Source organism: Thamnophis elegans, chromosome 13, assembly GCF_009769535.1.
Source record: "Thamnophis elegans isolate rThaEle1 chromosome 13, rThaEle1.pri, whole genome shotgun sequence".
Classification (NCBI taxonomy): Eukaryota; Metazoa; Chordata; class Lepidosauria; order Squamata; family Colubridae; genus Thamnophis; species Thamnophis elegans.
Genome location: NC_045553.1, coordinates 26,079,177 through 26,104,410, shown reverse-complemented (window position 1 = coordinate 26,104,410; position 25,234 = coordinate 26,079,177). Strand labels below are relative to the sequence as shown.

Below are 25,234 nucleotides of genomic sequence, written 5' to 3'. Positions count from 1 at the left end.
CTTGGAAGTAGAGGCATATCTTTGAGAAATTTGGTCAGCTATTATGGGCCACCAATAAAACAGGGCATGGGGAAATTATTTTGGAGCACTGGCATTTTGGAAGAAGTATTGCAGATGTATTAAGATAGAGACTGAGGAAGCGGAGGATAATCAAATACCGTATTTTTCAGAGTACAAGACGCACCAAGATTTTGAAGAGGTAAATTAAAAAAAAAAGGTTTTGCACTCCGCAGGCCTCCCAAACCCTCTGCACATCTAATTTTTTGTGAAAAACGGGGCATGCAGAGAGTTTGAGAGGCCTACAAAGTGCTCCTGGGATCTGGGGGGAGGGGCAAAAACAAACAAAAATGTCCCATTTTTTGGCAAAAACAATGCATGCATAGGCTTTGGGAGGGTTGTAGAGTGCTCCTGAGGGCTGGGGGGCACAAACGAGCAAAAAAGGCCCATTTTTCACTCGTTTTTGCCCTCTTCAGCCCCCAGAAGCACTTTGCGGGCCTCCCAAATCTATGGGAGTTCCAGTTCCGGCACACGTGCCATAGGTTCCCCACAGTGGTGGGTTACAACTGGTATGCCCCGGTATGGGCGTACTGGTGCCTGCTGGGAGAACCAGCTACCATTCTGGTATGGTGCTCGGAAGGACCCGCCCCCGTTCCTTACAGGTATTTGAGGTTTTCGGGGCTTTTGCGCATAGAGCATACAGCACCCGCGCAATGTTCCGCCGAGCAGCTGGAGCGTTGCAGTGGCATTGCAGAACATCACGGACAGTAAGTATGCATGCACGCACGCTGCTTGCGTTCATGTGGTGGACTCCCGGTCCCGTTGCACCATACCGGTTGCACCGGGATCCAGAACCCACCACTGGTTCCCCCTCTAGCTAGAAGATACCAGACCTGGTTTATTTGCTGCTTCCTATCCTGATAATCATTGACTCTTCCTTGCTCCAGGTAATCCTAGGAGGGGGGGGACTTTACTCAGGCAGTAGAAGTTGTGAAAAAGATTGCATCCTGGAGTTGAGTGATGGAGTTTGGCCTTGTGGAAGGGAGTCCGTTTATTCTACAGGTAGGGAGGCTGTTTAGAAGCCGTTTCTGAATCTGCTCCTCACAATTTCCCTCTTTTGAGTTTTCAAAAACATCTGCAGCAGGAATTTCCTAAGGGGAAAGAAAAGTAAAAGAGAAAAGAGAGAATTGAGGGCTATTTCTGTCATTTTTTTTTTTTTTTTACACGAAGTTCTGTTTTGGCTGTCCCTGCCCGCAACCGTGCTGTAATTTTGAAATTGCAAAAAGTGCACATTGCTTACAATAAAAGCCAAGAAAATATGAAGTTGTGGGCCAGCAAATTGATGAAATTTCCAGATTAATCAACTCATCAATTGTGGCAAGAAAGGTCGTAAACCTCACCTTGCAGTCTCACCTAGCAATTTTGAGGTCAGTTGTGGCCGTAAGTGCACCATGAGCCGCGGTGGTTAGCGTGCAGTACTGCAGGCTACTTCTGCTGACTGCCAGCTGCCTGCAATTTGGCAGTTCAAATCTCACCAGGTTCATGGTTGACTCAGACTTCCATCCTCCTGAGGTCGGTAAAAGGAGGATCCAGATTGTTGGTGGGCAAGATGCTGACTCTGTAATCTGCTAAGAGAGGGCTGTAAAGCACTATAGTTACATAACTGAATTGCAAACATTTTAGCCCGTATTACGTAGATTTTGTGCCACATGATACTGCATATAAATAGTCTCATTTTATATCTCACAAGTATCAGCATTATGTTGAATACTTTGCAGAACTTGGTAGGGGTGGGATTGAAAATTTTTAGCAACCCGTTCTCTGCCTGGTTGCTGGGTGGGCATGGCCACTGGGTGGGTGTGGCCTACTTGGCCTCCAGGACCATGTAGGGGGAATGTCGTTTTCTCCCTCCCCAGGCTTTGGAGGCTTTCCTCGAGCCTCCAAGAGGACGAAAACGGCCTCCCCCCCGGCTCCGGAGGCCAAAAACAGGCTCATTTCCGGACTTCCAGGACTTCTGGAGGGTTTGTTTTTTGTCCTCCCAGGGCTTCCATACGGGCCCTGCACTTACTTGGCATGATGAATGGGCCCTGTGGAGACTTTTGGGACTGGTGGAGTAGGGTGGGCGGGGCCAGCCAGTCCTTCCAACAACCAGTTCGGCGAACCCAATGCAAAATTAGCATATGGTTCACTCAAAGTGGTTCGAACCAGCTGAATCCCATCCCTGGAGTTTGGGTATTCAAGGAGAGGCCTAAAGATGAATAATGCTGCAACATGTTTTATAAAACGAACATCTTATGGAACTTGATTGTGGTAGGGCTTAAACTGAACTCTCACTCTGGTAAATGTCTCTGTGTCATGCCATGCTGAAGGAATGTCCCGAAGGTTATGGGGCGAGATGGAATACAGAAGGAAGAGTGTGTGACTTGCTATCGGCTGGCATTGATCTAGTGATGGCAGTTTCTTGGCAGATCAGGAGGTGTGAGGGAGCATTGCTCATTAAGGCCTTGCCCTTAATCTTTTGAGAGACGATTGGGCAGAAGCGTAAGCTGTAATGCAGTTGTTTTCCAAACCTGGCAACTTTAAGATATGTGGACTTCGACTCCCATAATTCCATGGCTGGCTGGGGAATTCTGGGAGTTGAAGTCCAGAGGTCTTAAAACTGCCACAGTTGGATATCCCTATTATAGACAGATCCATACAGAGTTTATTTTTTCTTGCCAAAAGTAAAGTAAATTCTTGTCGTCTTATAGGAGATATTTTTGAGAGAGGGAGGAAGGGTGGGGGAGAGAGGTGTATGTGTGTGTGTGCGTGCATACGAACCATATTTTTTGGACTATAAGACACACCAGTGTATAAGACGCACCAAGATTTCAAAGAGGTAAGTTAGGAAAAAAAAGTTTTTGTCCTCCCCGGTCCCCAGGAGCACTCCGCAGGCTTCAGCGGGGGTCGGGAAAGGCAAAAATGCCCCATTTTTCACCAAAACGGGGCATTTTCCCCTTCCGCCAGCCCTGCTGAAGCCTGCAGAGTGGTTCTGGGAGGTAGGGGAAGGCAAAAATGCCCTTCTTGTGGCAAAAAATGGCCGTTTTTTCACCCATTTTTCACAAAAATGGGATACAGGGGTGGGGCTTTGGGAGGCTAAGGTATATAAGACACACCAACATTTCCACACTCTTTTAGGGGGGGAAAGATGTGTCTTATATGCTGAAATATACGGTATGTATGTAAGCATCTATGCATGTCTGTCTGTCTATCTTAAGGCTGATGAAAGAATGTGATACTTCTTATCTTATTTATTACTTATGTTAAAAACGAAATAAAAATCCAACTGATGCAAATTATAGCCAAGGACGAGTTGAGGATCCGTTATTAAACGCCTTGGCTTCATCCATTGCAATTTAGGTTTCTTTTTCTGCTGATTGTTTCAGGATTAGAGAATCCTTGTCCTGTAACTCATTACATTATTAGGATACTTACTCATAGTTAAGGATCCTAATAATATAACTCATGGGAGCGGGTGGGGTGGGGGACTTTGAAAATCATTTAATTTAGCTAGATTCTCTGGAGCCAAGAGCTGCAAAGTTGATTTTTCTAGTGGAGGACTGATTGTCTAAACCACCACCACCAAAAAAAAATAAAAAAAAAATTCCAAAGCAGTGAACCGAAGGAGTCCTCCAAGGTCAATACCAGAAGTGCCTCCATGTTTCTGTATTTCCAGAGGACTTGAATAAATTGAATACAGACAAAACTATTCTCCTTGATATTGGCGCTTATTGAAACACTCTGACTTTAGGTCAAATGTGTGGGAGTTAGCTTCTCATGTTGGCTATCATTCATAGCCAGTAGATGTACATGGTCTATAACCGTGATGACGACGGAGCTATGGCACGCGTGTCACAGGTGACACGCGGAGCCATATCTGAGGGCACGTGAGGCGTTGCCCTGTGTCAGCTCCCGTGTGCATGTGCGCACTGGCCAGGTGATTTCTGGGCTTCCGGAGGGTGGGGGAGGCCATTTTCGCCCTCCCCAGGCTTCAGGAAAGCATCCGGAGCCTGTGGATGGCAAAAAACGGGCCTAATGGACATTTGGACGGCAAAAAATGGGCCCAACGGACATTTGGAAATGAACTTCCGGTAGGCCTGTTGGCTGTTTTTTGTCCTCTCCAGGCTTCAGGAAAGCTGCTTGAAGCCTGAGGAGGGCAAAAAACAGACCTACCAGGCCCACTGGAAGTCGAAAAACGGGTTGTTTCCGGCTTCCAGAGGGCTTCCAGGGGGTTGGGGGAGACCATTTTCGCCCTCCCCCAGGCTCCAAGAAAGGCTATGGAGCCTGGGGAGGGCGAAAACGGGCCTACCGGGCCCACCAGAAGTCGGAAAATGAGCCTCTGGGGGCCCCCGGGGAGGCTCTTTTTGCCCTCCCCAGGCTCTAAGAAAACTATGCACGTATGTGTGTGGGCAGCAGGAGGGTTGTGTGTGAATGCACAGGTGGGCACAATGTTGGGCATTCAATTACAGGTGTGGGCACAGATGCATCTGCTTTCAGCACCTGAGGACAAAAAAGGTTCGCCATCACTGGTCTATATCTTACATGCAGTCCTTGACTTACAACCATTCATTTACTGACCTTTTGAAGTTAACAACAGCATTGGAAAAAATGACTTATGGCGATTTTATTCACTCGTTGGAAGAAATATCCATCTGGGTTCAGTTCCAAGTGGGGAGAAAGACACTGGAAACATGGAGGCTGATTAGAAAGATGGTTTAATAATGAAGCAGAACCACCAAGCCCATGGGTCCTGGTGCAGCTGACGACATGGAGTTGAGAACCAGTTGCTCTGCTAAACAATTATAGTTAATGATGGGTTTATTGAACAATATGAAGCCATAAGGGTTGGGTTCATCCAAACCAAAATCCCCCAAAACACCACAGATTTTCCTAAATACAACTGGCTGCATGAGAAGACCTTCTCCATAGAATCGATGCATTGGTTTTTCCCCTCTTTTTTTCCTGTTTTCCTTCCCTTTTCACTGTTTCACTTTCTTTGGGTTGATTGAATAAATAGGGATGGGCTGACTCACATATTTAAAGCTAAAACCACAATTTAGGCCCTCCAATGTACACAAAGCCTTTGCACGACATTAATCCACTGCTCTCTGAAAAGATGAAGGGTTTTCTAGACTTAGCTTACGACCATAACCAAGTCCAAAATATCTGTTGTTAAGCAGTTCAACCGGTTGCCAAGTGTCCAAATTTAGATCCTATGACCACGGGGATTCTGCAATGGACAAGTGTGTAGAAAGCTAGTGTGTAGCACCCATCCCTCTTCTAGAAGAATAAATATTTTGAGAAATACTAAAAAGGGAAAATATTATTATTTTCCTGGTTGAGAAATGGAGAAACATTCTCTTGGAAAGCAGCTCCCACCTTTCTTAATAGCCCTCAGCAGATGTCAGCACTTAAGAATTAAAGAGATAGATAGCTCTATTCATAAGCAAATTCCGTGCAGCAATGTCTGAACAAAGGTAGGATTAGCCCTCAGCCACAGTAAGAATTGCCCAACAAGCCCCTTCAATGCATCAGCCAAACGTCAACAAAACTTAGCTCAGACAAACTCCTAGGATTTGTACATGGCCCCATGGGAGTCTGACAACAGCTAATAGAATACGTGTTCTTGCACAAGAACAAGAAGCTCAAGTGCAAAGCTCAAGAGAAGGTATAAAAACCCCTCATTCTCTACAACTAAAAACTAAAGAGGTAGAGAAATTATGTCCTGATCCAGCCTAGTGTTAAAGACTCTTTCTGGATTGGCTTTTACCCGTGTTAGTAGATACCATATTTTTCAGATGTATAAGACGCACCTCCCCCCCCCCAAAAGGGTGTGAAAATCTGGCTGCGTCTTATACACTGAATATAGCATTGCATACTGCAAAGTGCTCCTGTGGGCTGGGGAGGGCAAAAATGAGCAAAAAATGGGCCATTTCCCCACCCCAGCCCCTAGGAACAATCTACAAGCCTCCCAAAGATAGATTCTACAAGCCTATGCATGCCCTGTTTTTTTGCAAAAAAAATGGGCCTGTTTTCATGAAAAATGGACCATTTTTTGCTCATTCCCCCCCACAGCCCCCAGGAGCACTTTAGAGGCCTCTCACACACTCTGCATGCCCCGTTTTTCACAAAGAACAAGGTGTGCAGAGGGCTTGGGAGGCCTGCAGAGGGCAAAACCTTTTTTTAAAAATTAATTTACCTCTTCAAAATCTTATGCTCCAGTACGTCTTATAGTCTGAAAAATACAGTACCTTATAAAGGTAAAGGTTCCCCTCGCACAGCCGAAGAGCCAGCCCTGTCCAAAGACGTCTCTGTGGTTATGTCGCCGGCATGACTAAACACCAAAGGTGCACGGAACGCTATTACCTTCCCACCAAAGGTGGTGCCTATTTTTCTACTTGCATTTTTACATGCTTTTGAACTGCTAGGTTGGCAGAAGCTGGGACAAGTAACAGGAGCTCACTCCATTACACGGCACTAGGGATTCGAACCGCTGAACCGCCAAGCTTTGTGATGACAAGCTCAGTGTCTTAGCCACTGAGCCACCACGTCCTAGATACCTTATACCTCTTTCATAACATGCTGAATAGTGTTTAAAGCATCTCTGCTCTTTGTCTTTTGCCTATGCATTCCATGGAGGTGTGTCTCCTTTGCCACATAACACTCGAGTTGGAATTGGCTAGAAATGAAATGCTGGCAAGGCTACAAGCTCTTTTTATAGCTTGCCCTTGATTTCTTGCTGCCGTCCTTCCTTTTTCCTTTGCTGTTAATTTTCCCACAGGCACCTTCCTTCTCCTGCCTTCTGAATTCCCAACGGAAAAATGTATGCTAAGTTCTCAACTTACAACAGTTCATTCAGCGACCGTTACAACCACACTGAAAAAAATGACAGGTCCATTTATGGATATTTTCCGTCATCAAGGTTGTTGCAAAGGTGCTCTTTCAAGAGGCAACTGGACTTGCTGGTTTTTCTTTGAAGATGTTTCTTTTCTCATCCAAGAAGCTCTGACCGGAGGGTGGGGAATGGAAGGATTTATATTGCAGAATGCAAATGACCAGCAGTTCGGCAGTTTGAATCCCTAGCGTGACATAACGGAGTGAGCTCCCATTCCATGTCTCAGCTTCTGCAACCTAGCAGTTAAAGGCACATAAAAATGCAAGTAGAAAAATATGAACCATCTTTGGTGGGAAGGTAACAGCGTTCCATGTGCTTTTGGCATTGAGTCATGCTGGCCACATGACCCTGGAGACGTCTTTGGGCAGCACTGGCTCTTCAACTTTGAAACGGAGATGAGCACTGCCCCCTTGAGTCAGGAACGACTAGCACATATGTGTGAGGGGAATACCATTTGGGGGGGGGGCAGGAATTATAATTTGCTGTTGAACAGGATGATACATCCCCCTCTCAAAGTGTTACAGTCCCTAAACTTAAGTTTGGTTTACTTTAATTTAAATTAAATTACAATTAAGCCTGTTCCCTAAATTCACAATTCATTCAGTGGAAAACAGTTGGATGCTGTTGAGGCGCCTGTTTTTACACAAAGGTCTTGATTTCTTTCTAAACGGTTCGCTAACAATTGCAGCCATTATCTCTTTCTTTTTTTTTTAACAAGTTTGCCCCGGAGTAATCTTAAGAAAATAGTAATTTAAATTCATCTGCCATTCTACCCAAGGCTGTGTTTGTGCAAACCCTTGTGTTAACGTCTCTCCACCCTGTAAAACAACGGTGTTTTAAAACATTCCTGATTGCAAAGTCCCAAAATGGGCCTTAAGCTCTTAAGACGACGGGAATGCCCGATCCCTTTTTAATAAGATTACTGCAATGCACTGTATGTGGGGCTGCGCCTGAAGAGCATTTGGGAGCTTCGACAGGGTGCAGAAAGAATGCAGAAAGTCATAAATGGTGCTGGATATACGGCACATGTAATCCCATTAACTGTGTGAGTGGCTACCGGTATGTTTCTGGCTGCAATTCTGGGTGCTGGTTGTCACTTTTAAAGCCCACTGTGGCTTGGGACCAGGTTACCTGAGGGACCATCCGGTCAAAGCAAATATCTTTACTATGGTCTTAAACCAAACTTTACAATCAAATAATGCAGTAAAAGGAGAGATATTTATAACAGCTATTAGGGTAGGGAAATAATAATAATGGACAATAAAATAGCATATGTAATTAAAACTTTTTGCGCAGTTGTGCCACTAGGTAAAAATATTTGACCTCTCCTGGTATGTGGCACAGTGGTTAGAGTGCATTACTGCAGGCTGCTTCTGATGACTGCCGGCTGCCTGCAGTTTGGCAGTTCGAATCTCACCAGGCTCAAGGTTGACACAGCCTTCCATCCTTTTGAGGTGGGTAAAATGAGGACCCAGATTGTTGGGGGCAAGAGGCTGACTCTGTAAACCGCTTAGAAAGGGCTGTAAAAGCACTATGAAGCAGTATGTAAGTCTGTGCTATTGCTATTTTCCTTCCTCCCTCCCTCCTTTCTCTCCCTCCCTCCCTTCCCTCCCTCCCTCCTTCCCTCCCAGTGGTTAGAATGTAGTATTGCAGGCTAATTCTGCCCACTGCCAAATCTCACCAGGCTCAAGGTTGACTCCGTCTTCCATCCTTCCGAGGTGGGTAAAATGAGGACCCAGATTGTTGGGGGCAAGAGGCTGACTCTGTAAACCTGAAAAGGCTGTAAAGCCCTGTGAAGTGGTATTGCTATGCATGCGTAAGTTTAAAGCCCTTAAAAACAATCAGCATAAAATTAATCTGTGTGGCCCTTGTATTTGGAAATGATTGGGACAATCGGTGCACATTTTGGGGCATCTCGGGGCATTGAATGGGGACATGGGGTAGGGCTTCTTCCTTCTGGGATCCACAAGGACTAAGTCTGTATCAATAAAGAGTCCCATGAAATCCTCCCTCCAGAATTGCTGATGGGGAAGACCTCAAATCGGATTTGAGACAAAAGGCCCATCTATATTTGCTTCATGTTAAGTTCTGTAAGTACCCCACAATAGAGGACTTGAGACCATCTGATAATTGGCAATAGAATTCAGAGACACTGGTGGTAACTGGTGGTAATGGAAGGACCTGTTGTGGCCCGCCAGTGGCCATTGGAGCTAGCAGCAGATTCGGACAGTGAGGAGGTTGGGGAGGAACATGGGCCAGTCCTGGAGTCTGGGGAAGGCTCTGAGGAGGCTCTGCGTTGGAAGCAGAGATGGGGCCAGCGCCGTCTGACAGTTATCAGCTGCCTTCGGAGTCAGACATCAGTGAGGCAGATGAACAGCTGGAGCCTCTTCCCAGTGTGCGGATGCTCAGAGCTGCCAGATGAAGGAAACAGTTAAAGAACAGGGGTTGACTTGGGAGTAAGGTCACAGGTGGATGGTGAATGGTCCCTCCCAGAGGGAATAAAAGAGGAGCGAAAGGGGAGTGGAGTTTGCAGGAGACAATTGGTTCATTCCTGAAAGATATCAGCCTGTCCATTCTCCAAGCCTGATAAAGGTCGGTAATTGTGAACTATCTTGAAAGACTGTGGGAGAGGAAGGATTTTGCTGGAGAGAAATTCACTGTAAATTAAATAAAAGGGGTTTATCGGGATGAAGACTTGGCTTCATGCTGCTGGGGAAGCCTACAGTAGGTCATAGCAAGTTCATCTTTTCCCAAGAATCTGCAGATCCCATCGTCCACAGAGTGTTGGTTTCCAGAAACCAGAAGATGGACCTTCTCTGCGGTAGTGCCTGCTTTGCATAATATCCTCCCCTGCGACATTAGAATGGCCTCAATCCTGCTGTCCTTTTATAATTCTTTAAAATATTTGGCTCTGTACGAAGCCCGCAGCGTCTCTTAAATATGCTAAGGGCAACGGCTCTCGATTTTACTGTTAATTGGTTAGTTATTTCTGTTGCGGCATATGTTTATTTTGAATGTTTATTGTTTTAATTTTTTTTTTTACTGTTTTTATAGTTTTGGAATTACAAGACACTATGAATGATTGATTTAGATGGGCAGCTATAGAAATTGATTGGAAATGTCATGGAAATACGGGAGCAGCTAGTTTAATTTGTTTGGAATGGGTTGGATTCATTAGGCAGGTATATTAGGGCTGGGAATGGCAACTTCCATCTCAATTGCAATTTATTCCATCTCAACTTGCAAATTCCACCTCTGCGAATTTCTATGGGAACTGCAACGAGATTATTATTATTATTATTAATTTCCAGTCTTTCCCATTAAATGCTTCCTTCCGGGCTGTGATCCAACGCTCCTCTGGGTCATACTCAAGAAATGATTAAAGTTTGCAACCTGTCAGCAGAAATCTCTATTGATTCTGGCTATGAGCCTGCCAAATGTGGTCTACAAATGCAGAACTTTTGTAGGTCACAGCAGGGGGATTGGCAAAGAGAACCCATCTGCCAACAGATGTTTGTGCTTCCTATTTACTTAAGGAGCAAAACCCAGTTTCAGCACAATTCAGCTGACCTTCTGTTTCCCTGAATTGATCCAATGCTTAGGACAGGCCGTTGGCTTCATTAGCCAGAGCAGCAATTCTCAACCTTGGCAAATGCAGGATGTGTGGACTTCAAGTCCCAGAATTCCCAGTGCTGGCTGAGGAATTCTGGAAGTTGAAGTCCACACATCTGAGAGTTGCCAAGGTTGAGAATTGCTGCTCTGGCTAATGAAGCCAACGGCCTGTCCTAAGCATCGGATCAATTCAGGGAAACAGAAGGTCAGCTGAATTGTGCTGAAACTGGGTTAGGACCTATTTTGAAAAACGAAGCAGTCTTGGACCTTTTTAATACTTGGATAGGAAACAATTTGAAAATTCATGGGTTTAGACTAGAGTGGTAATTTGTAAAAAAAAAAAAAATCCAGCCTAAAGACAGTTTGAGGAAACAATAATTGATCTTGACTATAGAAGAGATTTCCCTTTCTGAGTTTTAAAGTATTTCTATGTAATTTATCAGAGACGCAGTGGCTAAGACACTGAGCTTGTTGATCAGAAAGTCAGCAGTTCGGCGGTTCGAATCCCTAGCGCCGCATAGCAGAGTGAGCTCCCATTACTTCTCCCAGCTTCAGCCAACCTAGCAGTTTGAAAGCACGTGAAAATGCAAGTAGAAAAATAGGGACCACCTTTGGTGGGAAGGTAATAAGCATTTAGTCATGCCGGCCACATGACCACGGAGACATCTTCAGACAGCACTGGCTCTTCGGCTTTGAAATGGAGAGGAACACTGCCCCCTAGAGTCAGGAACGACTAGCACATATGTGCGAGGGGAACCTTTACCTTATGGAATGGATAGGTATAGTATTTATAACTGACTCCCAAGGGACAGCATTAATTATATACATCTCTCTATCTCTTTATCTATCTACATACAAACACACACACACACACACACACACACACACACACACACACATAGGTGTCATATGTGTCCGTCCATCCATCCATCCATCCATTTATCCATCTACGGTGTTTTCCCAAAAATAAGACGGGGTCTTATTTTCTTTTGACCCCCGAAATAAGCGCTTGGCCTTACTTTCAGGAGGTCTTACTATTTTTGAGGTGCAGGAGGCAGCCAGCGTGGTCACCTCCTGGCTGCTGCTGAGTTGCAATATTTTCAGGGAGGGCTTATTTTCAGGGAAACAGGATATCTATCTAGAGACAGACAGGCAAACAGTGTTTGTGTTTGTGTGTGCTGAAAATGACTGCAGAGATGAATACATTTGATGGACAAACTGGACAACAAACAGCTCTCTATATTTGTTATGACTTGACTTATAAAGTTATTATAAACTGAGTAAATAATCATTGTGCTTCTCATACAGAAATTCTCTGGTTTGGGCCTAATGACATGGATCTTAATTATAACTTTTATCCCAGCATCATATGGTTCTAGTTAGAGAGCAAGAATTTTTCCAACACATTTTTTCAGCTTGATTTGCATAAGGCAGGGTGTCCAAACTTGGGAACATTAAGACTTGTGGACTTCAACTCCCAGAATTCCCCAGCTGGGGAATTCTGGGAGTTGAAGTGCACAAGTCTTCAAGTTCCTAAGTTTGGACACCCCTGGCATAAGGAAAGTCTTGTGTTATTTTTTGTTCAGGTTGGTGTCTTCCTGAATCACCCAGGTATCTGTTTCAAGATCATTTCATTTCATTTCATTTCATTTATTGAATTTATAGGCTGCCCAATCCTGGAGGACTCCGGGCGGCTTACAGAAATGAAAAATATTAAAAAAGGATTAAAACAATAAGATACAACAAGATGCAAGTGGAACGATGCAGGGCAAAAATCCATAAAATATAATCCAAGCCAACAAAAATGGTTTAAAAAAGCAAAACTTTAATAAGACTCTGGGGCAATACGGGTAGTCCTCGCCTTAGAACAGTTCATTTAGTGACCATTTGAAGTTACAACGGCACTGAAAAATGTGACTTAGGACCATTGTTCACAGTTATGATCTTTGAAGCATCCCCACAATCGTGTGATCAAAATTAACATGCAGATCAACAGATTGGAAGGGACCTTACAGGTCATCTAGTCCAACCTCACTTTGGAAAATAGGTTTTCCCCCTCCTCTCTGTGGCAGCCCCTCAAATATTGGAAGATTGCTTTCATGCCTCCCCTGGTCCTTCTCTTCACTAGACTAGCCATGCCCAGTTCCTGCAACCGTTCATCATATGTTTTGGCCTCCAGTCTCCTAATAATGCTTGGCAGCTGGTTCTTACTTATGACCGTTGCTATGACCCAAGGTCATGTGACCCCCTTTTGCAACCTTCTGACAAGCAAAGTCAATGGAAGACCCAGATTCACTTAATAAACGGGTTACCAACTTATCAACCGCAGTGATTTACTTAATAACTGTGGCCAAGAATGGTCCTAAAATGGGGCAAAACTCAATCAATGTTTCGCTTAACGAAAGAAACGTGGGGCTCAATTGTGGTCGTAAGTGGAGGACTATCTGTATGTGTTTTCAGTCTTCTGTAGCTTTGTTCGGAATGACAAGGTACCAATGCAGTTGGTCAATGCATCTCAAACAGTTGGATTAGTTTGGACGTTGGTTATCTTTAAGGTTAAAGCCCATGTTGATTTAAGGTCCTGGTCTCATGGTGATCAACATGGGTTGCTTCATCAATAGAGGACAAGGACTGCTTACCCTGGGGGGAGGAGGAACTAACCAAGAGAGGTCAACAAGCCCTGTGTGCTCGGAATATTACCTTGGAAAATTGAGAAACACAAATCCAGAACCATGTTTGAAGACACAGGTTTATTTTATTTATTTCATTTTATTTATTTCATCAAGCATGAATTAGATAACAGATACAAGTATAAACATGATTTTGAAGACATGAAATGGACACGAATAAAAAGGAACATTAGGACAGGGAAGGTAGGCACATTGGTGCGCTTACTCACACTCCCTTACAGACCTCTTAGGAATGGGGTGAAGTCAACAGTAGACAGTCTAAGGTTAAAGTTTTGGGGGTTTGGGGAAGAAACCAAAGACTCAGGTAGTGCATTCCAGGCATTGACCACTCCGTTACTGAAGTCGTATTTTCTGCAATCGAGTTTGGAGCGGTTTACCTTGAGTTTGTATCTATTGTTTGCTCGTGTATTATTGCGGTTGAAGCTGAAGTAGTCATTGACAGGTAGCAGATAATTTTATGTACTATGCTTAGGTCAGATTTGTCTAAGCCCAAAATGTCAAATCTGGTGGCATAAGGGATTCTGTTGCGAGCAGAGGAATCTTCTTGTGATTAATGTCTGATATGCAGTGTGGGTTCCAGACAGATGAGATGTATTCGAGAATTGGTCTAAAAATTGGTTCTTCTTTTAACTTCCGTGTCCTTCATATACCAGGAGATCCCCTTCCTTGCTGCTCTTTTCAAACGATATCTTATTTTCAGTTCCTGCCACCGCTTTTCTTTGTTTGTATGTTCTCTTTTTAATGGCTAAATTTCAAGTTTATGAAATTTAAAATGTGAATTTAACATCGTGGCAGTTTAGTCGAATAGAAAAAAACCTCATTGCCCCTGGCAAGTCTGTGGTTGATGGCACTTTGATTCTTTTCAAATAGAATTGCTGCTGTCGATTTATTTCTTCATGGATTAGCAGAATTTGGAGAGATCCTTAATTCCCTATAACTTTGGTGTTTTGAAAGGCTTTCTGGATTTTGTTTAGCTGAGCTGGATATGTGTAAATCTTGCGTGATTTTGATAGCAAACTGGCCAACATTCTACTCCTATCGTGACATCTCAAGCTAGCTTAATTAGCTGGCGATCATGCTAACATCATGCATGAACAGCAGTCAGAGTGAAAAACCGTCATGGGTTTGAACAAGTTGAAATCTGAATTTAAGGTTGTAAAATCATCTAGGAAGGAAGTCACAGCAAACCTTGGATAGGCTTAAGTAAGCAAAATAAGGCTGGATCTGATGAATTCTTGGTTGGGAGATCACCCCGAGGAGATGTAAAAAGTTATGATATTTTATTTCCTCTGAAGTATTCTTGTTTATACATTAAGCCAGTGTTTCTCAACCTTGGCAACTTGAAGATGTCCGGACTTCAACTCCCAGAATTCCCCAGCCAGCGAATGCCAAGGTTGAGAAACACTGCATTAAGCAGTTTGAGCGTATTGAAATTAATTGCCTAATCAGTAACAGATGTAGTTCATTTTTTGTACAATACTTAAACCATGCTATATGATTTAAACCATGCTATGAAATTTACGCGGTGGCTCAGTGGCTAAGACGCTGAGCTTGTCGATCAGAAAGGTTGGCAGTTCAGTGGTTCGAATCCCTAGTGCCGTGTAACGCAGTGAGTTCCCGTTACTTGTCCCAGCTTCTGCCAACCTAGCAGTTTGAAAGCACACAAAAATGCTAGTAGAAAAAGAGGAACCACCTTTGGTAGGAGGGTAACAGAGTTCTGTGCACTTTTGGCATTGAGTCGTGCCAACCACATGACCACGGAGAGGTCTTTGGGCAGCGTTGGCTCTTTGGCTTTGAAACAGAGATGAGCACCGCTCCCTAGAGTCAGGAACGACTAGCACATATATGTGGGGAGAACCTTTACCTTTTATGATATTTACTGAGATTTCTGTCCTATGTAGATATGCTTGTGCAACTTTTTTTATAGATGGAAGGGGGAACAAAACACTTCCAAATACTTATAATGTTAATATTTCTTCTTTGAAAAACACCCTTAATAGTTTAATCAAACAATCATGCTGAAACAAACATTTATTAATTTGTGGGTAATAAAAGAAGGGTTTGAGTCTTCCATAAAATCCTAAATTTGCCTTCTTTAATATCAAACATGGGTATCTTCTAGAGATGTTAGCTGACTAGATATTCTAAAGGATTCTATGTTGAGAAAATTTGCCCCAAGTTCTTCTCATCCAAAAGCTCCATTACTTGGGTCAGGTTGAAGGTCTCACACCAAATTGGAACTTCTTGGAAAATTACCACCTACCTGTGGTGGGTTCCCATTTTTTTTCCTACTGGTTCACTTGTGCGCACGCGTGATGCTTCTGTGCATGCACAGAAGCGTCCAGGTGGTTGGGCGGAGCCTTCTGCCACCACCAATATCGGTTCGCCCGATTCAGGCTGAACTGGCAGCAACCCACCTCTGCCTCCTACATGTCCGTTGGGCAACTCAATCCATCTTCACATTGTCTATGGAGAGATTCTCAATCATCCAGGTCATGGTTGTCCCCAAGATTTTTTAGTTTTTCAGTTAGAACTGAAGAAGTTGCTTGGATGAGAAACGAAACATTTTCAAAGAACCCCCTCCCCCCAAAAAAAAGTCCACTTGTCTTTTGGAAAAGCACCTTTGGGATATCTTCACTTTGATTTCCTTCTTTATGTTAAGGGGATGATGCTCTTTGCTCATTTTGACTTCTAGGAGAATTACGAGGTATAACTTGGCAGAACGGTTTCAACTTAATGAATGCAATCTATGGTTCTAATCTAATCTTTGGCTTAAGCAGGCATGATGGCAACTTGTGTCCACCTCCTGCAGTTTCACTTATCTTTCTTAAAGCTTCTTGCACACCCTTGTAGACAGAAGCAAAGTTTCTGTTTGAACAATGGTTTCCGGAGCAGAGAATTCAATTTTTGTTCCATGTTGCATATTGTTGTTCCAAATTTCAGTTTGCATGGTACTTTCCTTCTGCCTGCTGCTTTCTGGAGTGTCCAACATTGTTGAAGAGTCTTGGAGAACATTTCTTCAGGGTTTTTGCTTCTTTTTGTTTTCTTTTTCTTTAAAAAAAAACAGCTTTATTAAGTTTCAAAGAAAGATAGAATACCAAATATTAAAATATCAATATAAAATCTAAAAAATTGGAAAATGAAAGGAGAATCAAACTTATTGTTGTTAGTGAGAAGTTGTGTCCGACCCATTGCGACCCCATGGATAACGTTCCTCCAGGGCTTCCTGTCCTCTACCATCCTCTGGAGTCCATTTATGTCACGTCAACTGCTTTGGTGACTCCATCCAGCCACCTCATTCTCTGTCATCCCCTTCTTCTTTTGCCCTCAATCGTTCCCAGCACGAGGCTCTTCTCCAGGGAGTCCTTCCTTCTCAGGTGGCCAAAGTACTTGAGTTTCCTCTTCTGGATCTGGCCTTCTAAAGAGCAGTCAGGGTTGATCTCTTCTAGGACTGACAGGTTTGATCGCCTTGCAATCCAAGGGACTCGCAGGAGTCTTCTCCAGCACCAGAGTTCAAAGGCCTCCATTCTTTGGCGCTCAGCCTTCCTTATGGTCCAACCTTCACAGCCATCCATTGCAACTGGGAAAACCATAGGCTTGAGTAGACACACTTTTGTTGGCAGGGTGATGTCTCTGCTTTTTAGTCTGCTGTCTAGATTTGCCATCACTTTCCTCCCCAGGAGCAAGCCTCTTTTAATTTCTTGGCTGCAGGTCCCCATCTGCAGTGATCTTGGAGCCCAGGAAAATAAAATCTGTGACTACCTCCATTTCCTCCCCATCTATTTGAATTGAGAGGGCCGGATGCCGTGATCTTAGTTTTCTTCATGTTGAGTTTCAAGCCAACTTTTGCACTCTCCTCCTTCACCCGCATCAAGAGGCTCTTTAGTTCCTCTTCACTTTCTGCCATTAGAGTGGCATCCTCTGCATATCTGAGGTTGTTGATATTTCTCCAGGCATCTTAATTCCATCTTTTGATTCGTCTAGCCCCACCTTTCTCATGATGTGCTCAAAAAGTGACAAAAAGAAAAAAAGGGATACCTGACCTGACATTCTTCAGTTTGGATATATAATAATAATTCTTCAGTGTTGTATTTTATATACTACTTTATTACTCAATAAAAACGTTAAGCAGGAAGACTTCTTCATTGTTTTTCGATATTGATAAGCTCTTTTGAGAAGTGGCTACAGCAAAAAAAATCAGCCTGCACCTGTTTAGTGATAATGAAAGCCGTTCAGGGTCAGCTATTCTGTTTTTCTTTGTCTTTTGTTTGTTATTGCTCTTGTTGTGGGAAAGTGTTGCATGTTTTGTAACCTGCGAAAATCTATAAACCAAGAAACCTTCTTATTCAGGTCTTGTTTTGACTCTGTTAACCAAGCAAAAGTGTTTGGAAAAGCTGGAAGGTCAAAATAGGAGTTTGGGAGCCTTTGGAATTAGGATAGTTTTTATTGGCCAGGTGTGATTGGACACTCAAAGAATTTGTCTCGGCGCACAAGTTCTCGGCATTCATATGAACAACAAAGTGATAAGTCATAGATCATAAAATCAAAAGATACAATCATAATTCATAGAAGAGATGAGATACTAATAGGAGGGGATGCTGTGGCTCAGTGGCTGAGCTTGTGGATCAGAAAAGTCGGCAGTTGAATGGTTCAAATCCCTAGTGCCGCGTAACGGAGTGAGCTCCCGTGACTTGTCCCAGCTTCTGTCAAACTAGCACTTCGAAAGCACATTAAAAAAATGCAAATAGAAAAATAGGAACCACCTTTGGTGGGAAGGTAACAGTGTTCTGTGCACCTTCAGTGTTTAGTCATGCCGGCTACATGACCACGGAGACGTCTTCGGACAGCCCTGGCTCTTTGGCTTTGAAACAGAGATGAGCACTGCCCCCTAGAGTTGGGAACGACTGGCACATATGTGCGAAGGGAACCTTTACCTTTACTAATAGGAGAAAATAGTAGAAACGTTGAGAAGATGAAAAGGATATTAGCAATGTAGCCCTACTACATAAATCAATGTCTTTAGGCCTAAGACAGTGCTATGGGAATTAGGTGTTTTAATAGAGCAATGGCATAACGTATGTGTGGGGAGGACTTTGTGTCTATCTATTGTTTTGGGCTGCATTACCCTATAGCAGCATCCTAAGGGGAGAAGTTAAAGCAGTTTATGTCCAGGATGTGAGGGGTCTGTAGATCTTTTCTCAGCCCCCTTTCTGGCTCGTTCAAGTACACCGGTCCTCAATGGAAGCCATTCCATTTGCTGGAATGAGAATGGAGGAAGGGCTTTTGTCTTCCTCATAGACCAGAGTTATCCAGCCTTGGCAACTTAAGCCTTGTGAACTTCAACTCCCAAAATTCCTCAGCCAGATTTGTTTAACCTTGAACACTCAAAGAGCCACAAAGGTCCTAATCGGAAGCCCCCCATTCAATTCTGAAGCCGACCGGAAGTCTGGTTCCCCCACCATAAAGTCTCCTCCTAGTGTGACGTCCTTTTTCTTCTACCTCTCCTAACCAAAAGCCCTACCAATTCTGAAGCCGACCAGAAGTCCAATTCCCCCACCATAGAGTCTCTTCCTACCACCGCATCTTTTTTCCTCTACCTGTCCTAACCGAAAGCCCTATCAATTGTGGAGCTGACCAGAAAACACTCCCCTTGCCATAAAGTCTCCTCCTGGCATGCCCTGATTCCCCTGCCCCCCCAACTGGAAGCTCCTCTCAAAATTGTGGTGCCGACTGGCGACAGGGAGCCGCAGCTGAGGGATGAAAGAGCCACATGCAGCTCCAGAGCCGCGGGTTGCTGATCCCTGGGTTAGGAGCAGAACAAGGGTTTCAAGGACCGATGCTAATCTGAGGACCTGGGTCTGTCTTTTCAGCTTTGAAACCATGTTTTGGAATGGAGGGTTTTGGAGATGGACTTTGGGGCTGCAACTGTACCTCCTACTTCTGACTTCGCGGACACAGGCTGGCACAGAAGCCTCAGCTCCACCTCCCATCACAGCAGCCTCCTTTCTGCAGGACCTTTTCCTCCGTTATGGTGAAGAGGACAAGCTCAGCCTGCAGCAGTTGAAATCTCTGTTGAGACACCTGCATGTGGGCGTTGAACGGCAGAATGTCAGTCATACGCGGCGGAGGCAGCCCCACCATCGAAATATCTCCTGGGTAATCACCTCTGCTTTCCCATTATGACTCTGCCCTCCTTTTGATTTCAGAGAGAGGTCCGTGGAGAATCTTCATTACCCCCCACCCCGCAATTATTAAATTTTAATGTAACTTATCCAGAGAACCTTTGCGCATGTGTAGATTGACATAGAATACAGGATTTATGCTGCTTTTATAAGAATTTAAGCCTTAACCAGAGAGGGCGGGGGTAAGGATGGATGGATGGATGGAAGGAAGGAAGGAAGGAGGAAGGAAAATAGCAATAGCACTTAGACTTACATGCCGTTTCATAGTGCTTTTACAGCCCTTTCTAAGCGGTTTACAGAGTCAGCCTCTTGCCCCCAACAATCTGGGTCCTCATAGCTATTGCTATTGCGCTCTCCCTCCCTCTCTCTCTTATCTCTCTTTCTCGTCTGTCTGTCCTGTCTGTCTCTGTCTGTCTGTCTGTTCTGTCTCTCTCTCTCTCTTGTCTGTCTGTCTGTCTATCATCTATCTATCTATCTATCTATCTATCTATCTATCTATCTATCTATCTATCTATCTATCTATCTATCTATCTCAGGTCAACTCAGCCTTCTATCCTTCCAAGGTGGGTAAAATGAGGACCCAGATTGTTGGGGGCTATTTGCTGACATTGTAAACCGCTTAGAGAGGGCTGTAAAAGCACTGTGAAGTGTTATAAAAGTCTAAGTGTTAGTGCTGTTGCTATCAGTCTGATGAAAGTAGTGCCATACTCCCAAGTCCCACATTGTCAGGAAGGAAACCCTGCTCCTTTTGTGCATGAGTTGTGATGCAGCACTCATGTCCCAAAGTGACAGAGCCAATGGCTTGAAGCTGCTTTCAGCAAAATAACAAAAGGAGTCAATGTCTGTCTGAAAAGCATTGGGCATAAAAGAAAGGAAGGAGCCAGAAGGGGAGTTAGCCCTGGCTCAGATCTTAAAAGTACAGGCTTTTTTATAAAAGCCATCAAAAACAGTTCACAGAGGCAGGCGTTTTTTCTTCCCTCCACTGTTGCATCCTGACAGAAGGAATCTTCCGTGGGTTCAAAATGGGGAGAGTTATAATCCTATAGTTTTTGCTCTTTTGGGGGTTCATCTAGACCAGGGGAGGCCCATGGGGCCATCCTGGAAAATGTAAGGTGCCAATTGCATTGTTTCAGCCTGATCTACCCAATGCGGCTGTTCCAACCTAAGGTTTCCCCAAAAGCACAAAGCAGATTCCTGGTCCTGACAAAACCCTTTTTATTAAACGAATGTGAATTCCTCTCCATCACATTCAGCAAAGGCCTGGCAAACAGTCTTTCAAAGGAATATTTATGACCACAGACCCTATCTGGCTTGGAAAGCTGCCATGTAAATATTTTCCAAACCAGTGCTGTGCAAGGAAAGAATGGGCACAGAGTCTCTGAGATTCACGGACAGATCTTCACACTCCTGAAACGAATGAATGAATGGTTTCCTGCAAAAGCCCACTCCCCTTTTGCTCCTCTTTTATTTCCCATGGGAGGGGCCATTCACCATCCACCTATGGCTTTACTCGCAAGTCGACCCTGATTTCTTAGCTGTTCTTTTCTTCTGGCAACTCTGCGCATGCGCACTCTGGGAACAGGCTCCCGCTGTTCCTCTGCCTCACTGCTGTCTAGGGCAGCTGAGAACTGCCAGACAGGCTTGGCCCCATCTCTGCCTCCAACACAGAGCCCTCATCAGAGCCTTCCCCAGCCTCTAAGACTGACCCATGCTCTTCCCCAACTTCCTCACTGGCTAACTTTGCTGCCAGCTCTGCTGGCCACTGGTGGGCCACAACAGCAGCTTCGGCCCAATGTACTCAATGCAAAGAGGAAACATGCCAGCATTTGGAGAGTGGTGTCAACTGGTCAGCCACACCCACCCAGCCCCTCAACCACAGCCTTGATGCAGCCCTCAATGAAATTGACTTTGACACCCCTGACCTAGACAATCTTTGGAAAAAGGAGGGAATGTGGAGTGAAAGTTCACATGAATTTGTAGAATGTCAAAAACTGGATGTAAGCCTTGCTTCCGAATGCCTGAGAGGGAGGGAGAAGAAGATGCTGTGGCTGAAAAGTTAAGGAAAGGAGATGAGAGGCATGCATCACCGGCGTGTCTGAAGGAGCACAAGACCAGGGGTGGGCTGCTGGGGGTTCGCAGGAGTTTGAGAGAACCTCTAACTAAGATTCTGTGCACTTCAGAGAACCCTCAAATCCCATTCATGTCTGGCCCCGCCCCTCCCCTCCCAGGAGTTCCCATGCGGCCTATTCTGGATGCAGGTAAGTGCAAGGTGCGCACGGAGGCTCATGGAGGGCGAAAAATGGGCCTACTGGAAGTTCAAGAAGGCTGGAAACAGGCTTTTGGAGTCTGGGGGAGGACATTTTCACCCTCCTGGAGACTTGAGGAGCCCGGGGAGAGTAAAAAGCCCCCCCCCCCATGATACAGGAGGCCACCCCCACCATGGCCACCCCCACCCAGCAACCATGCAGAGAACCCCTTGCTAAAATCTTTGAAGCCCACCCCTGGATAAGACCGTCTCTGGACATCTCAACCTTTTTGCCTTGCAGTGCTTCAGTTCCTCGGAGCTCTTCGCCACCCACAATCTGAGTGAATCGTCCCCTCTGGGGCAGAGCGAATTCAAGGAATTCTGCCCAACTATCTTGCAGCAGCTGGAGTCAAGGGCCTGCCTGCCGGAGAACCTGGAGAAAGAAGAAGAGGAATGGATGAAGGAAGGGAAACCGAGCTCTACCGAAGGTGCGTGCACTCGGCCCGTTTTATCTTGGCCCTTCATGGCATTGAAGTCTAAATCTTCCGAATCGCCTTCTTAAGGTGTGGAAGGAAGAACAGGTGTCCTTCTAATCGGTTTTCCCTTTCCAGCTGCCGCTGTGCCAAAAAGGTTAGTCTTGTAGTACAGAAGCTGCAAGAAACAGAGGACTAAGAGCAGATGTACAAAGCTTTATTCTCTTTTAATTTTTTAAAAAATGTGTATGTTGCTTTCCAAAGCTGGTTTTCAGGAAGCTTATGAGCCTCCCTGCTGCAAAGATGGCTTTACAACCACTTAATTTCAAGTAAGTATCTACTTCGGACAGTCAGTTTGGTGTAGGGGTTACCATGCTGGCCCAATCATCAGGAGATGGTGAGTTCCAGTTCCACCTTAGGCATGAAAACTGGCTGGGTAACTTTGGGCCAGTCACCAGGAGACGGTGAGTTCATGCAAAAGCCATGTGTGCCTCTTTTGGTCCCTTAAATTCCAATTTTTCTAATTTAGGGGGTTTTAATTTATTTTTTCTAATTTAGGGGTTTTAATGGATATTGTAGATTTCTTACAGCCTTGGAGGCTTAAGGCACCCATTTAATCCCTCCAATCCCCCAAAATATTTTTTTTTAAAAAGCAACAAATCCACCAAGGTTAACCCCATCCTTTTGGTGAATTAGGTGGGGGGGAGAGGGGGGCTCTGTAAATAGAATGCTGAAGAAGTTATATACAAGATCTGAAATGATCTGAGTGCTATTCCTATCTTTCAGAGATGTCTGTCAGCAAGACAATTACGTCCCTCATTAACAAACACAATTTTAGCGTATTTTATCCATGTTTTTCTTTAAAAAATAATTAACCCATATTGCTTTTTTTGGCTGGTCACAGTACCACGGTGCGTTTGCTTTGGCCATAAGCCGAGCAATTCCAAGCCAAACTTTTACTGATTGACTTAACTCGGATGACATGTGTGGCGAGCACTTTCAGTCTCTGAAAATACACATTTCAACTTTTCCATTCGCACTTTGTTTTTCAACACCCAGCTTTGGCCTCGTCAAGTTACATGTTAGCTCCCCTGCCTGTGTCTGATCTTTTGACACTGTTCATGGACTGGGTTTGAGTAGAAGGTTGAACAGCTTCCTCCACCCCACCCCCATCCTTAGGGAAAAAATGGCGGGAATTAGCCAACTGGTTGGAAGAGTTGCTCATCAAAAGCTTCCGTGCCAACTTGCCAAAGAACTTCTCTGGCATTAGCTTAGACCAGAGGTGTCAAACGCAAGGCCCACGGGCTGAATGCAGCCCACGGGATGCTTAGACCTGGCCCGCAAGGCTACCCTGGAAACAGTGAAGAACCGGCCCATGGACGGCCCTCCCAAGCTCCATTTTTGCTGGCAGAGGGTTGCAGGAAGCCTTCCCAGTCGAAAATGGAGCTTGAGAGCCTGTTTTCACTGGCAGAGCACTCGGGACACCACAGGTGTCCCAGACACGAGCGACGTCAAGCTGGTCACGCCCACCCCAGCCCCCTGAGGTCAAACACAACCCTGATGCGGCTCTCAGTTAAATTGAGTTTGACACCCCTGCCTTAGACCTTTTGTCAAGGTTCCAACAGATGCCCTAATTAACTCATGAATCTCAAGAGAAAACCAGTTATTTATTAGGAGCAGCATGTCGGGGCATTACTCGAGTGCGGGCAACTTTGCCGCATGTCATTTATGGCTCGTTTTGACCCAGTTTCCCCCCTCCTCTCAGTCTGTGTCATAAATCCCATTCTTCAACAAGGCCCTACTTTGGTAATCTGAGATCCGACCCTGGAAGAAGGTATGAGTAGAATATACTCCCCCCTTGCTGCCCATGGCAACTCGAGAGCAGACTAGAAAGGCTTTTGCGAGTTGACACCTTTCTCTTAAACACCTCTCCTGTGTTTAAAGGCCCAGTCCCAGTTTTCAATTATTTGGGTAAACTTGCCCTTCTCTCTTCTTGTTTACAGTCTGGGGTTTTGGTTTCTTCAGTGTCACACTGATCAACTTCGCCTCCCTCCTTGGAGTCTTCATCGTGCCCTGTACTGAGAAGGTCTTTTTCACACGAATCCTAACTTATTTCATCGCACTCTCCATCGGGACCCTGTTCTCTAACGCCCTGTTCCAGCTCATCCCAGAGGTGCAGTAAGAACAAACCCCGCCTGCTCACAGATCCCCGTCGCCCATCACATCCACCCATTTATCTTCTGGTACCCGATCGGCTGCTTGATTCTCAGTGGCTTTTGAAATTCGATTTTTTGTCATCACTCGGGGCCCAGGGAGGTTCCCTAAAAATAAAGGGAGTAGAATAGAGATTCTCCTTCATGTGATATGTCCAGGCGTGTGCATGGTTTCTGTGCCTGCACATGGGATATGTTGGCCGCTTCACACGACAAAAATGTAGAAGGCAATAACTCAAGTCCCCTCCATGGTTAGATAGCAATAGCACTTAGACTTACATACCGTTTCATAATGCTTTTACAGCCCACTCTAAGAGGTTTACAGATTCAGCCTATTGCTCCCAACAATCTGGGTCCTCATTTTACCCACCTTGGAAGGAGGGAAGGCTGAGTCAACCTTGAGCCAGTCAGGATCGAACTACTGGCAGTGGGCAGAGGGAAGGAAGGAAGATAGCAATAGCACAGGCTTATATACTGCTTCACAGTGCTTTTACAGCCCTCTATAAGTGGTTTACAGAGTCAGCCTGTTGCCCCCAACAATCTGGGTCCTCATTTTACTGACCTTGGAAAGATGGAAGGCTGAGTCAGGATCGAACTGCTAGCAGTGGGCAGAGGGAAGGAAGGAAGGACGGACGACAGCAATAGCATGATGATAAATGAGAGGCATACAGACTTAACCCCGGGTTTTCTAGCACTTCAGTGTCTTTTTGGCCTGTGAAACAATGTAGGTAGGAAAGAGCTATGGTTGAGCACCATAAAGGTCATTTTTTTTTGTAAAAGGAAGAAACGAACGAACACCATATTGGCACCGGTATATGGGAGGACGTCCCATCTTTTATCTTGACTTCTCAGATTCCTTTATTGGTTCCTCTTTCAGTAATTGGTTTA

General features: G+C 44.8%; 1 protein-coding gene across 3 annotated transcripts in view; it reads left to right on the top strand.

Annotated features, from left to right (window-relative positions):
* The window catches only part of SLC39A14 (solute carrier family 39 member 14), a 56,954-nt gene that overhangs the window by 5,764 nt on the left and 25,956 nt on the right, over window positions 1-25,234 (top strand). For 2 of the 3 annotated variants that reach the window (XM_032229704.1, XM_032229702.1), the window contains exons 2-3: window positions 19,104-19,389; window positions 21,962-22,148. In XM_032229704.1, the coding sequence (XP_032085595.1) occupies window positions 19,114-19,389; window positions 21,962-22,148 (463 nt within the window). In that variant the 5' untranslated portion in view covers window positions 19,104-19,113. Of the gene's footprint in view, window positions 1-19,103; window positions 19,390-21,961; window positions 22,149-24,136; window positions 24,307-25,234 lie in introns of all 3 variants that reach the window. The other variant, XM_032229703.1, reaches the window with a different exon arrangement.